The sequence below is a fragment of the Protopterus annectens genome, chromosome 1.part0 (assembly GCF_019279795.1).
Source record: "Protopterus annectens isolate FY-2018-M chromosome 1.part0, PAN1.0, whole genome shotgun sequence".
Classification (NCBI taxonomy): domain Eukaryota; kingdom Metazoa; phylum Chordata; order Ceratodontiformes; family Protopteridae; genus Protopterus; species Protopterus annectens.
This window is the reverse complement of record NC_056725.1, coordinates 682,868,091-682,883,969: the sequence shown is the minus strand read 5'-3', so window position 1 is coordinate 682,883,969 and position 15,879 is coordinate 682,868,091. Positions and strand designations below refer to the sequence as shown.

The 15,879-nt window shown below is 36.4% G+C and overlaps 1 protein-coding gene across 2 annotated transcripts in view; it reads left to right on the top strand.

Moving 5' to 3' along the window:
- The window catches only part of LOC122794052 (mitogen-activated protein kinase kinase kinase kinase 5-like), a 1,947,254-nt gene that overhangs the window by 1,165,062 nt on the left and 766,313 nt on the right, over positions 1–15,879 (top strand). For both annotated transcript variants that reach the window (XM_044062187.1, XM_044062182.1), the window contains exons 6-7: positions 1,897–1,944; positions 13,089–13,131. In XM_044062187.1, coding sequence (XP_043918122.1) covers positions 1,897–1,944; positions 13,089–13,131 — 91 coding nt within the window. The remainder of the gene's footprint in view (positions 1–1,896; positions 1,945–13,088; positions 13,132–15,879) is intronic.

Genomic DNA, 15,879 nt, shown 5'->3' with positions numbered 1-15,879 from the left:
TGACTGAGTTTCTTTCTGATATTTCTCATGTGTTCTGAATTGCTGGTCACTGGTTTGGGTTTTAGTATTTTACCATTTCTTCCTTGCTTTATCCCTTTATTGCATGACTTATGTAAATGCACTGTAATTGCTGTAAAGATATTTCATTAATAAAATTATTAGTTTCTTCTTTACTACTCACAAACTATTTTTAGTTGTTTGCCTTAAGATTTTTAGCTTGATTTTTCAGAAGATGCGCTGAAAGATGAAGATGTATGTAGGCTGCTAGAGAAGCGACATTCTATATCTGAAAGGTATGACTCATTTAAGGTCCAGAGTTCTACGAGCTATATTCATGCATTCCAAAGACATGCATCTGGAGCGTTTCTCCCCGGGCCTCCGCTGAAAACAGGCTCTGTGGAACCTAGTCGGACATTCCCGGTCAACAAATGTTAAATAAAAAATAAATAAAAAAATAAAAAAATAAAAAATGCTGCTAATTCTGGCACATGAGAAGCACTTTGCTGTCATCCTTTATGTATTCAGCCTGGAGAGGATATAATCAGTGTGATTAACTACTAAAGTAATCAATAACTCGGACTTTATATGACAGGCTACTTGTTTTGGATTCATATGGGTATAGACTTACAGCACTGATTATTCATCATGGAGAAGGAAGGAGCAGATGCAGGTTTGGGTGTAGTAGTGTCTCTAGGCTGCTGGCAGTTTGTTTGTGAGTATCCAGGAGGCTTAGATAATGGTTTCCTTACCTTGTCAGCATATGTGGGTTTAGGGTTAGAGCACTCTGTAGTCATACCTCTTAACTTTTTGTGCAAATAATCTGGACAAAGCCAAAAATAATGGAGGGACGAAGGCCAAAACAATATGAGCAAATTTTAAATTTTCTGTTATAAACTAATAGGTTACATGTTAGCATGCATTTCTTCAGAGGCATGTGAGGTCTGAAAATCAAATGCCTGTAATTCTTTATTGACTTCAGTCCCCGATGATTTTCCAAAAAAAAAAAAAAACACAAATTTTATGATAAGCAGACCAAAAATACTGGGCAAAAATTTGGACTACTAAGAGGTATGTATGTAATTTAGTTGTGATGTTTAATGATACTGGTAGTTCATCTTCCTGGTGCCTTATAGATTTATGCATGATTGTTTTTTCTAGCATAGGTTCACATACTACACTTAATGATGTAGCATGTTTATTGCTGCCATTTCTAGAGTCAGGTACTCAATTTTACCTGACCAGTTCTATGATATACTAAAAAAGGTAGTTTTGGTTCTCTTCATTGAAGGAGACACTACTACTTATGAGCCTTGAATAAGAAGGAAATCTCCTGAATTAAGCACAGTAGTGCTCGCACAATGCTCTGCCAAGCTTATTCATGTAAAACAGATGTCATTTCACCTATTTGTTCAAGCAGCTAGTACTAGTATTTGGCTTATCTCATTGGGAAAGTATGAATATTCATTGCTTCTTCTGATCCACTATTAAAGTCACAGTGTAAATTATTCAGGTTTCAGTCATAGAACTGAGACACATCTCATCAAGCCTACCTTGATTGTTTAATGAGTGACTGAAATGACACATAAGCTAGATAGATGAGCAAATGTCTGTAATGTAGAGAGTGGTTCTAATTAAGTATCTGAAACAAATAACCAAAATTACTGGAAAAATGTCAGTTATTTTCTGCGTAAATATTCACAGATCTGCCTTGAAGTAATATACAAGACTGTGAATTTTCAGTACTGTTTGCACAAAATAGTACATTTTGAACGTAGTTTGTATGGCTGAACATTTCCACTTTCTTTCTACTGTATGTTTAAATGCCTGTAAAAGCTTGTTTTAGTTGAATGTGCATCTTCAGGCTGCCACATCTAACTCAGAACTTTCTCTTTGCAGGGTTTAGAGTACCTACACAAGCAAGGGAAGATCCATCGAGACATCAAGGTACAGACAGTTTGCTAAATTAACTATAAAATGCTATAAGACTAATTTATGAATTTAATGTAGATTTTGCAGAACAAAGGCAATTTTACCATGTGGGAAAAAGAAGGTGTATAACTATGGACAGTTGTCATGATGACAACTTGAAAACAAGGTATTCTGTCCTGGATAAGTAATTTAATGGATGCAGAAAGTATGAGTCTGGGTGTATTTTATTAAACATTAATTGCATTATTATTTTAAGCAACATCTCCTTCATGGACATCAGGGCACATTTAATCTCATTTCAAAAGTATGGTTATACATTTTGCCTAGGGAAGGAAAAGTGTCAGGGACCATCTTCAAGGTATAAGGGGCATTTTTATTGCTTTGCTATCCCACTGAAGTTCTTCTGACAGATAATATCAATTGACATCAGTGTTGGCATGTTTACATTCTTCCAAATATCTATTCCAACTAGGTTATCTTTTGGTTTTGCCCACCACTGCTGATGACACTGGTGTTCCCCATCACCCATAAGGGAGTTGATCAGCAGCACAGTATGCCATACCCCCCCCAAAGACTGGTGAGCTCCTCAATAGTGCCCATCCCAGAGCTAGTTTCCAGCACCCTGACTGCTATCTGAACTTGGGTTAAAAGAGTCATAAACAGAAAATGTCAATCTGCACCAGCCAACCATCCTCAAATTGTCATAAGCCACTTACTAAATGTACAGTGAACTGTTTATGCACTTTGAGCTCTGCATTTACATTTCTATATACTGTAGATCTATGCTGATACAAAGTACTACAGTGTTGCTGCATTTCAATCTAAAATCATTTAGCCTGGCTTATACTGTGATTTTGTATCAAAAGAAAGAGGAGTGCAGGAAAAATGAGGAGATTGAAAAGACAGCCAAGGCTGAGAAGGAATATTCGTTGGCCAACAAACAGGTGAGTGCTACTGGTGCTACCAACAAGCTGCTCCCCAGTCCACAGGTCATCAAAGGCAGATGGAAAGAGTTCTTCCAACAGCTTCTGAATGAAGATGACTACACAGACGCTGTACTGATCCACAGACAGCCTATGATTACAGAGGAAGAAGAGCCTACCAGACAAAGTAAGAACAGCACCAAGGAAAATCAAGTATGGGGAAAGTAGAAGTCTCAGATGTGGTCACAACAAAAATGATCAAGATGTTGGGTAAGTTAGGAAAGTAATGACTCCTGAGGATACTTGTGACAGTATGGAGAGAAAAGAGTATCCCAGATACCTGGAGAATAAGCATTCTTGTGCCAGTATACAAGGATAAAGGGGATATTCACAGCTGTGGGCAGTACAAAGGTGTCACACTACTGTCATTCTGCAAGAAAGTGCTGGAGAAGGTTATAGATAATTGAATACACAGAGTAGTAAAAGGTAAGATTGGAGATGAGTGGTTGTACTCAGATCAGGATGTAGCACAAACAATTCATTGTTTGCAGTGAGACAGACAGTGAAAAGATGAAGAAAGAATCCAGCTAGGCATTCCTAGACTTGGGGAAAGCATATGTCCCCCTCTGTGACCCAGGACACCCATACTACTTACTGAAATGTACTGGAGTCACTCTCCATTCATCCCAATACCATACTCCTAGGGGACTTCAACTGCCCCACTATAAACTGGGAATCATATACTATCCCAAACTTGCAGGCCTAAGGATTCCAGGACTTTGTCAACCCAAATGCCCTGGACCAGCTAGCCCATAACCCCACAAAGTATCCTTGATTTAGTCCTCACCATTATGGGTGAGCATTATACCCCCCACCAGAGTGTACCATTCTCACTGGTCAGTCAGTCCAAAAACCTGTCTTCTTTAAAAAACAAAAATAAAACCTGGGGCACCAGCTAACCCTGGAACTGTTAGGAATTACTCCAGGGTAAACTTTGTACAATTAACTGACACCCTGCTAAAATTTCAAGCCCCCTCCCAGACCCAGGGAGCACTGCCACTTACGCTGAATTGTTCATAAAAACCCTACCCAAAATAAGCAAAGAACATAATTAAAAAAAAAAAACAAGTTGCTCTGGTGGAATCCCAATATCAATAAGTTGATAACAAAAGGAAGAAAATAATGTCCAGAATTAATAAGTGCGATACCCAGCAAGGTAAGATGTCCTTCATCAAGCTAAATAAACAACTCAGGGAACTAGTTAAGTCTACCAAAGACAAATATGATGTTAAAGTAGTGTGCCAGGCTAAGGACAATCACAAGACATCCTTTAGCTACATTCAGAACCTCAAAGGCAATACATAACAATGTGCCAGTCAAACTGTAAATGGAGCAACGTATGCTGAGGTGGAGGATAAAGCAAATCTACAGGCCAATAAACTCATCTCCAGTTTTGCCCTACTTTCTTCCCCTAACACCTCCCAAGTAATATCCCCAACCCATAATTTAATTTTTAATAGTAATAATACAACAAAACACACTGGGAGAGGGTCTCTTATCCAAATTATATGGAGTAGTGAGGAAAGAAACAAAAAGTTGCAATAACAATTATTGGAACTATTTTACTCATATTAATAACAGACCTCCAGGTGAAGAGGATAAAAAAATCATTTTTAATATCTTCCAGAACAGACAACTATTCTCTTAGATAGAAACTTTTTACTTGGAAATTCTTGCATAGATCTTTTTTCACACTTCATAAAATTGAACTAATGTTTAAGAAGAAAGAAGTTTGTTGGAGATGTAAACAGGAGCTTAAAGCAGACTGGCAACACATGTTTGATCGTGTTGTACTTGCACCTTATTTGAATAATATTAATCTTTTTTTACAGGCGTTATTTGGGGATAATTTTGTTTTATCTATGTCATTAATTCTTTTTAATACCCCTATTCCAGTTTGTGTTAAAAGAATGATATACCTTCTTTTACGGTCCATTTTATCAATTGTGAGGAAAGTTATAACCAAGAATTAGAAGAATAAAGCTAAGAATTCACAAATATTGCAACCAAAATAGGTCATCTGGAAATTATCACCATTAAATCAAGATCTGCTAGAATCACCTCCTATTATAATACATGGACAAATTTCAAGCAACTGTTGATAAACAAAAATAGCTATACTCTTATCAATTGTAATGTATAGGATTTTTTTGAGAATGTTTTTTGTTTGTTCATGTTTATATTGTTCTTTTTTTATGCTCACAAATTTCTAAATACAATTATTGTCATGATCACTTTTTAGCTAAAATCTAATAAAAACTTTTTCAAAAAAAAAAGCAATACCTCCAACCATAACTCATTAACTCATCCAAGGAAGAGGTCCTCATGCTCTCTCCAAGGCCAAAAACGATGAATCAGTAGGTCCCAATAATATCCCATCATGCCACCTAAATAGCATGAAACATGACCTGTCCGGCCCACTACAATCATTATTTTGCCATAGCTTCCTAATGTGCTTTGTGATGAATGAATGAAGGACTGCAACTGTTATCCCTCTGCACAAGGGCAGGCCATCCACAAACCCAGATAACTACTAACCCATAAGTCTGACTAGTCTCGTATGTGAAGCCATGAAATGAATTATCAAGGATATGATAAGTAATGGTAATGGAAACCTTCAGACTCTGGAACCAACTTGGTTTGTTGTCATCAAGGGCAGGTCATGCCTGTTCATCCTAGTGGACTTCTTTCAGAAGGTCACCAAAACAATGAACATGGGTAAAAAAGTGCTTACGGGCTACCTTGTCCTGGACAAGGCATTTAACAAAATCAGGCAAGTTCGTGAAATTAGTACAGACCTTGTCTGTAACATAAATAAGACATGTTGAAGGGATAAGTATGTGTCTCAGAGATTAGCCCTTCTCTGGAAAAGGCTGCCCATCTACGTGATGAAGAGTTCTTCCCTGCACTTGTTCAAGCATAATTTGGCCCAGTGGATGGGGAATTGAAAATCCTGGTCTGGCAATTATTTCACTGCTAGAAAGAGAACTCATAAATGCATTTTCAGTCCTGCTCAATTTATATATACCCCTTATAAAAACCTGTGGTATCAAACTCAGTCCAATACAATTGGGAAGCATTATTATGTGGATTTTGCTGGTGTCATGAGCCAGGGTTCCAGAGCACATCTAGCATCACCTACAAGATGCCCCTGTGTGAAGTCAACCTCGCAAATAATTGGTAAAGATCATATGTGTTATATATACGGCCTATTTGACATGCATGCATATTATAGATGCTAGCCTGTGCATTACAGACTACCTGGCAGTTAACATTTTGTAGTTCTTGTACATCCTTCCCAGTTAAACAGGTGGGGCCTTTATTTAAGTGTGGGTATTTTCTATGGCTCCTATTACCTCAGGGAAATGGGTTATACCATATAATTCCCACATGGTATTGGCCCTCTCCTTTGGGCTACGTGAAAACCACATATGCTCCCCCACATGCTGGAGCATGGCATCGAGAAACTCATGGAATATTCTTGAGGCAGATGCCTGAGATCCTCCCACTGCATTCCCAGTAGGTTACTGAAAGGTCCCTGTAGCTGGTAAAAGTAAAGCCGCTCATGGATTTGTATACACTGGGATAGGAACTCCACAACTCCAATGGGATAGGTACTCCACAACTCTAGTGGGACAGGTATTCCACAACTCCAATAGGATAGGTACTCCATAACTCCAATAGCACAGATACTCCACAACTCCAATGGGATAGGTACTCCACAACTCCAATGGGACAGGTACTCCACAACTCCAGTGAGATTGGTACTCCACAACTCCAATGGGATAGGTATTCCACAACTCCAGTGGGGGTGCAGATGAGGCTGACACATCCACAATTGTTGCATGGTGTCTCTATCCACACGGTAGTGATCCACAATGCTACTATTATGGTGGGCATGAAATATTAAGTGCAGTTGGATGACCCAATGTCTCCCTGGGGGTGACATCATGTACCACTTGCCCCAGTAGAAATCAGAATACTAATAGTTATCTTGATACAACATTTACACATCTTAATTCTTTTGTATGGCAGGTAGCCTACTACTTACCAATGAACCAATGAACCTATAAGTGTGATGTGTCTGTATTAACATTAATTGAGATTGTTTAGAAAATCAGGAGTGGTTGAGTTGTTGTGTCTTTTGTCTTTTCCCGGTTAGGGGTCGCCACAGCGGAACTCCTGTCCGCTAATGATTGGCAGTAGATTTTTACGTGCTGGCTTGCCGGGCCTAACACACAACCTTCAACGAAGGAACACCCATTCACACATGTCGCCACACAGAAGATGCTCTAACTGAGAATCGAATGGGCAATGTCTAACTGTGAGGCAACAACGCTACCGCAGCACCACCACCGCAGTATTGTATTCTTTTCTAATTATACCTGATATGAAATCAGCTTTAAAGATTATAAATTGCTTATTGTTTTTACTATAATCCAGTGTTCCATAATGAAATCATATTTACCCATTGAATAAGAGCCTGTATTAAGCACTTAGGCTCTTTCAACATTTGATTTCAAAACATCCTGTCCTTATTTTTTATACTTAACATGTTTTAAAAATTCAGACTATCTATACATTCAGGTGTAAATGCTGAAATTAATAATGTGAAACACCATGCTCTTATCTCACGGTATTTATGTATTAACTTTCTAAATGTTTTAATATGTTGTTTATGCAAGTAGAATCTGTGGACTGTTAGTTTTTTAAATAAATATATCTTTAACAACCACTTCCTATTATTATGTAATATTTATATGTTATATAGTGATGCCTTTTTTATTTAACCAAGTGGTTTCATGCATTTTTATAATTGACTGATTAATCATAATTTAACAATACATCTATTGCTTTAATAACTGAAGTTACAGCATATATTTTTAGGTCAGGAAATACTATTTCATAAGCTTTCCATTCTCTGACATGATATCCCAAAGCCATTCTAGGTTTGTAGGGACACCATAAAAATATCAAGTTACTCAATGTGTTCTTCAGAAGAAACAAAATAAATTGTCTGTATGATGTATATTATTTGGGGTAAAATAATCATTTTGATTAAAATCAAATTGTCTCCACTGTAAATATCAAGAAATACGGAACAAGGCCAAAAACAAGTCAAACAGGATAAAGTAAATCACTATACAAATATCCAGACTAAACATATAAATAATCCTCAAAAATTCTGGTCATCTATAAAATAAATCCTACAACCAGGACAAGCTTCAACCCCTCCATCACAAGCACACTAAGCTCCACAGCCGAACAATTTAATAAATACTTTACAGAAAGTATACTACAATTCACCAATAATAATTTCACCTCTCTATCAATACCACCATTAACAGTAAACAACAACACAAATACCTTTTCCTTTCAGCCTATCCCAACAAACACCATAAAAATACTTAAAAAAACTCAGACCCACTACCTTAACAGCTGATACCTTAACAGCTGATAAATTATCAGGGGAATACCTTAGCTTACCTGCTGAAGCCATAGCATACCCAGTCTCAATTCTTATTAACAGATCTGTCACCGAAAAAGTAATACCTTCTATCTGGAAAATCGCTTACATAATACCGCTCCATAAAGGCAGTAGCTCCATTGAGCTCTACAATTACAGACTCATCGCCATCTTATCCCCATTATCCAAAATTCTGGAAAGGTGTATTCATTCACAACTTTTGAAATATCTCACCAAGCATGACCCATTATCCTCCACACAGCATGGTTTTGAACCCAACCATAGTACTACAGCCGCCTTCCTCAGCTTTACCAACATAGTCAATCAATTTAGAAATGAAGGCAAATTAGTCTCAAACATCTTTCTCGACCTGTCAAAAGCATTTGACAGTTTCTCATCATAAATTATTACTAACACTCTCTAACCTCAACCTCAGCCTCTCAGCACTTACATGGTTTAGGAATTATCTTTCAGGATGTCAACAAGCTGTAAAATGGGAAACAGAACTCTTACCCCTACTTTTAGTTTCACTAGGTGTACCTCGGGGTTCTATTCTTGGCCCCCTTTTCTTTATACTCTTTACTAACAATCTTTACAAACCACTTCCCTTGCTTCCCTAGTCCAATATGCAGACGATACCACTCTTATATGTGCCGCCCCTTTCATGCACCAACTCCAAGATATAACCCAGAAATTCTGTCTCAGAAATCAAATCCTGGCTGGCTGATGCACAACTCATACTAAACCCAAACAAAACAAAACTTATAATTTTCCACCCTACCAGAGCCAGTGACCCCCCCACCCCCTTTTTACATTAAAGCAGTAAATAAGACAATTATCATACCAATAACCTCTACAGAGCTCCTTGCTGTCATGATTGACAACAACATGAAATTATATATATATATATATATATATATATATATATATATATATATACGAAACTTTAAAGAAGGTACACAAAAAATAGGAACACTGTATAAAAACAGTTTCTAACTCACAATACCAGAATATCAATAGCTAGGAGATACCTTCTCTCAACTCTGCTGTATGCTTCCCCCATTCTAACCAATCTAAAACATGCTGAGCTAGGAAAACTAGAAGTTTGTTATAATAAAATAGTTAACTTTGCCACAAATTCTCCATACCGCACATATCACTGTTTAGCTCTGAAGCAGTTATCCTGGATAGAGCTTCCTCAACTGCTATCCTACAATCAACTAGCAATAGCCCAAAAGCTCCTTCTTTACCCAGAAAAGACAGCTGATCACCACAGCATAATTGAACCATATGCCAACAACCGAGTACTACACTCAACTAATAAATCACTCCTAAAAGTGAGCAAAGCCAGAAACACTGCAGGAGAATCACTATTCTCGAACCACGTAACCAAAATCTGGAACTCCCTCCCACTAACTGTTAGAGCAACAGACAGCACTACCCAATTCAAAAAATTACTTAAAAACCACTTGGTTATGCTCATGCACCAATCCAGGCTAGCACTTCATTGAAAACCCACCTAACTCCCTGTGAATATAATACCAATCTGGAATTTGTGTCATACCAGCTTAGTCTCCTACTAAGGTACTGTACTGGTATAGTTCTCTCTCCTCTCAAAACCATTTTTCCCCCACTTAGGATCTTTCTTCTTTTTCAACAGCTATCTCAGAAGCAAATAAATTGATACCCCTGCTTTGAACTTTCCTGCTACCCTTCCCTTTCCCCTTCCTACTCCATGACTTACCTAAGCCAGTATAACTCTGCTTTCCTTAACAAGTCTCTCTCTCTCTCTTAATCTTGCCTCCTATTTACCACATACTTACCTCCAGCTATTACATACTGTGTCAAACACACTTCATTTTCAGAGTGTAATTGAACAGTGTATGTTTCATATCCAGTTAACTTATAAAAAAGCAAGCTTACCATTGTCTGTGTTATGAATATGTATAAGTAAGTTACATATATGTTAATCTTTCTTATTTGCTGTTTACTGCCTTTATTGTCCTATATTCTACATATTACAGTGTCCTATCGATATGTAACAGTTCCTCATTGTTTCTCTGTTATTTTTAAAATTGTTCAAATTGTCATTGTCTGTATGTGGATCTTTTTTCCCTGGGTCTCCTCTGAAAATGGCCTTTGCACAGTCAGACTATCCTGATAAACAAATGAAAAGTAAATAAATATTCCATTTATTTGTTATTGTTTTAGTATTGTCAAAAATATTTCTATAAAACAAACTTTTATTTCCGTAATTTTTCTTGTAAATCAAATAGTCTTCCTATTGATATGACTGAACCTAACACTGCTGAATTTAACAAGAATATATTTCCCTATTGCTAAGTCACCTTTCCCAAAGGGTCTCTGCGACTCATTTCTCTAAAAGGATCCCTCATGGGCACTGAAGACCTGTAGAGAGTCATCTTCTTGAAAGGTGACAGTGCTTGTAGGAAAATTTCCCATTATATATACTATATACTTTTCTTTGTTTGTGTCTTTCGGCTTTTCCTGGTTAGGGGTCGCCACAGCGGAACTCTGGTCCGCTAATGATTGGCAGTAGAGTTCTACGTGCTGGCTTGCCGGGCCTAACGCACAACCTTCAATGAAGGAATGCCCATTCACGCATGTCGCCACACAGAAGACGCTCTAACTGAGAATCGAATGAGCAACGTCTAAATGTGAGGCGACAACACTACCTCAGCACCACCACTGCAGTATATACTATATACTTTACCATATAAAATATAAGTAATTAAGAATATTAATGCCTTGCAGACAATATTGACTAATGCTGTAGGCCTTCAATTTTCTAAACATTCTCTGTTTCACTTTCCTAAATATGACAACAGACTGACATATAAATATTTTTGCTCTAGTCTTTCCCTTAACCATTCTTATTTCAATATTTTCAAAAATATTCTTTTTTGTCCTACACTAAGAAGATAGGAACATGTTTATCTATTTGCAATGAGAGTATCTTCAAATTCCTATCAGTGTTCATTAGTACCAGCCTTGCTTTTGCAGAAAAGGAGACTAAAATGTACTAGAACAACAGCTTATGTGGAGCAACGGCAAACCCATAACCAAAACTAAAACAAAAACATCTCTTTTAAAAAGGAGGATCTTTATTAAATGCTTAGCACTTTTGTTCCAAATTAAAACAGGAACATTATCAGAAGCAATGCTTAAAAACACACATTTGAATAAGAACCTCAGTGGTCACATGACCTGTAATCAGCAATCAGAATATGCAAACAATATTAGAAGTTAAAAATAAATAAATTTAAAATGTTAAGTAAAACATTAACATTATAAAATAGTACCTATAATAATTATAAAATGATTTCCATAAAAATAAATGTGTCACCAAAGCTTTCAAATAACACTAAAGGTTTATATAATTATTAAATCATCATGATTTATCATTTAACAATAACAGCTGCCAATGCAGTATTTTGACTTCCAGGATTTTATACTTGTCACCTCCTCTCATGTTTGTTTACAAATGGTCAGCAATAAAAATAAGAATTTGTTTAAATTCCTACAGACAGCATTTTGCTTATTTTCTCTACTGGCATAGCCATCCTCATGCATTTTCTGTGACAGCCTCCTCGTGGTTTTACCCATGTAGTCCAGAGTAGCATAATTTCTTCTAACTCCATAAATCCTGTCAAAGTGACTCAGATTCAGCATAGGGCCACTATCTATGTGTCTACATTCTCCGCACGTACCACAAGGGTATGTCCCACTACGTTTGTTGGAAATTGTAATAGTAGGTCACTTTTGTGTCACTCTTTTCCAGTGTTTGAGATTTTTGTCTGTCTTATCCATAAAACTGGAAAGTTTTATAACAACCTTGGCTAACTCAGAATTGCCTACTATGATCTGTTTTTAATTGATTAATCCTTTTGTAATCTAAATCTTTAGGAATTGTACTGAACTGAAGACCACTAACTAAAATATGTTAGTTCCCCTTTAACTAACCAGCTGGCTATTTCTGTTAACCTACTCCTAGAATACCCTTACTTAATGAACATTTCAAAAAGAGTATGCAGTTCTTCACCAAGCATCTTTTTTATCTGCACATCCCACAAACACTTATAAATTCCCTCCGTGAAACATTGTACTTCATGTGTGTCTGATGAAAGTGCCCCCTTGTTTTGAAATCACCAACTTCCACTGGCCAGCCGGTAAATCCTGAACAAATATACAGAATATAGACACTTATTGACAAAGATCTGTAATCCAGACAAACCTAGACTTGTCATCTTTTCAGATATCCAAAGTAGGGCATTTATCACTTAAACCATACCCTCAAGAGTATAAAATACTAGCTATGATATTATTGCAAAAATAAAGATTTTCTGTCATAGAACTGTTGCTTTTTCTTCTGTTTTCAGCTATGTTATGGTATGCAAAATACAATATATACATGTACATATATATATATATATATATATATATATATATATATGCAAAATACAATATATACATGTACATATATATATATACACACACACACACACACACACACACACACACACACACACACATGTGTATACTTTCAAGCAACATACTCAGTAGTAAAGTATCATTAATTTATGGTGTTAATAACAGTAAAACTTGTAACAATAAACAGTAGTACACACATTTATATTAAGAGCATTTTGTTTCTTGATAACTTTGTATTATCCTTTAATATTTTGCAGGGGGCAAATATTCTACTAAATGATAATGGAGAAGTCAAATTAGGTAAGTTGTACTGATCTACATTTTAGTTTTTTCTTTCTGTCTGTAGTAATTAATCACAAATGAATACATTTTGCTACTTTTATTATTTAGTTTTATTAAAGATGTCCAGTATCTTAGCTGTGATTTTTTAATGGCTCACTGCTTTAAATTTACATTTCCATGTTAACTGCATTTCATGGGTTGCTGTTTGTAATAATATAAGCTGCCAAAGGGAACAAGCAATAACTGTTTTCTTTTATGTTGTTTTACTTGAATATCATGCCAATATTCAAGCGTTGATATAAATTGGTCATTGGGGTAGTTGCCTTGTTTTGGTAAATTTCCAGTGGTCTAGTGTGAATGAGTCACTGTATTTGCCAATTGCACTCATTCATGCATTCCCCTTTAAGGATGAGAAATGGATAGCAAAGTTACTAGATAGTGCTATGTTATATAACAAGAGTTTTTTTTCCCTGCATTCAAGTCTTAACCCCACAAGAATTTTTTCTGTCTCTCTCTCTCCAATCCAAATATGCAGTGCTTTGGTGATAATCTAGCTCTTATTTCTGCATAAGGCTTGGTCCTACCTTTGGATTGTCCCTCTTTGTGCGGGGAGCACCAGGTGCAGTCACACCAGTCTCCATGAGGTGGAGATTTTGCCATAGTATTTGCAGCAATCACCCCTCCTCCCTGCTCCCCCCACCACCACCAAAGTAATCAGGTCATGTATGCTCACTCTATTTTGCACCACTGTTAGCTTTCCATTAGCTGGAAACAGTTATGATGTGATGGTGGAAATACAAAACATAGATTTAGGAGATCTTAAGAGGTAGCAGTGGGGGGGGGGAGTGAAGAGAGGCAGGCAACACTTTATATAACCTAAGAAATTCATGTTTCATTCAGCTAAAATAGGAGAAAGTGCATAACTGTGCTTCACATTTTGGGAATGGAAGAGTTGATAAACTCTTTGCAGAAAGGGAGGAATATGGAGTATCTTGAGTTCATTGTCTCATGAGATATTTATAAACATGGATTCTTCTGCGTGGGAAGGTATCAGCAAATAAATCTGATGTATTTGAAATGTTGGCCAAGTAACTAAATTACAACAGATTGAGAAAGTGGTAAGTTAAGATGTTAAATACTATGCCACAAAAGGGACTAATATGCAAGCATGGCATGTATTTCAGGAGGGAATGCTTCTATGGTAAACTTTTGTTGGTGAGTTATATGGTATTAACTTTTGTATTAATGAACACGTACTGGTTGAATACAAACATACATGTGAAATCAACAAAACCATTTGGTGTAATCACATAATCAGCAATGTATACAACAGAAAAGAAAATTTTGCAAATATTCCGAGTGTAACAAGTCCACATGAAATAAAAGACAGAAACAACTTCATATTAAATCTTTCAGATCTACCTATGGACAAAACTTGGTCTCAAATTATGAAGTCAGTAATAAAGTGTTCTCCAATTATATTAGACTGTGAAAAGGGAAAGCTGTGAATACAACAGGTTGTCAGTAAACAATGATGAGGACCACACAGTCATAGTGCATAGCAAACGTGCATGCAGAAAAATGTTGTCAAACTTCACAGTAAGCAAATAAATGTTAGTGACAGGAGACATCCCTTATAAAACTATAGTTATGATAACAGATCCTACAAGTTAAAGTAAAACCTCACATTCAGTAACATTGCACACAATAAATGAAAACCTGTCTAAACCCATATCAGTCATTAAATAAAATTTTAGCATGTGGAAATATCCCTGACATTTGGTTACAGGTTGTAGTGATACCAGTTCACAATGAGTGCACGGGGAAAACCAAACCATAATAATTCTTTTAACACATCAGCCTGGTCTAATATTATGTGTGAAATCATGGATTACTAATTGAGCAGAACAGACCTCTATTAGATGTGGAAGAGTATTGACTTGTTAAGGGGATAGTCTGTGTTAATTTTGAGGCATTCTTTGAAGAGGTTAACTGTATCACATGATAATAAGCAGGCAGAGATGCTGCCTATCTTTGCCTTGCTGTGGAAAATGTCACTGTCTTACTTATAATGGCACTGAATTTCAATTCATATGTAATTCAGTGACTAAGGTACTGTCTAAACCACAGGACCTAACAAGTCAAGGTGGTAGGAGTTGCCTGTCATCTCATAACGAGTTACTAGTGATGTTCCCCAAGGTTCTGTTCTGATGACACCTCTTTTTGTACTGTTATTTTCAGATATAAAAGTGGAGAATAAAAAAACATAACCAGACATGTTTCTGATTGTTCTGATTGCAAACTTGGTATTATAACTACGTTAAAAAGGATGCTGAAGTTCTGTAAGATAGTTTACAAAAAAAAAAAAAAAAAACACCTAGTACATTAGTAATGACCTTAGAATTTAATGTCAGTAAATGTCACTTTATGAGATTTGGTAAAAAAGGCATAAATTATTACAAAATAAATGTTAAAAAATGACACAATCATTAGACATTTAAAATCAGTAATAGACAACAGCTTAGACTTTATGTAACACACAACTCCAGACAATGAACTTTATTTCTACACACAAAGTAAAGCTGTAAAATTAAGATAAAGAGCGCAAACATTAATAAGAATGGAGAAAATCTGCAAGACAATCATCCCTCACCACACACAGACACACATAAACAGTCAAGTATATACACACATAAACACAAACAGACAAACACATACACACACAAACATGTACAGACAGAAACACACACACACACACACACACAC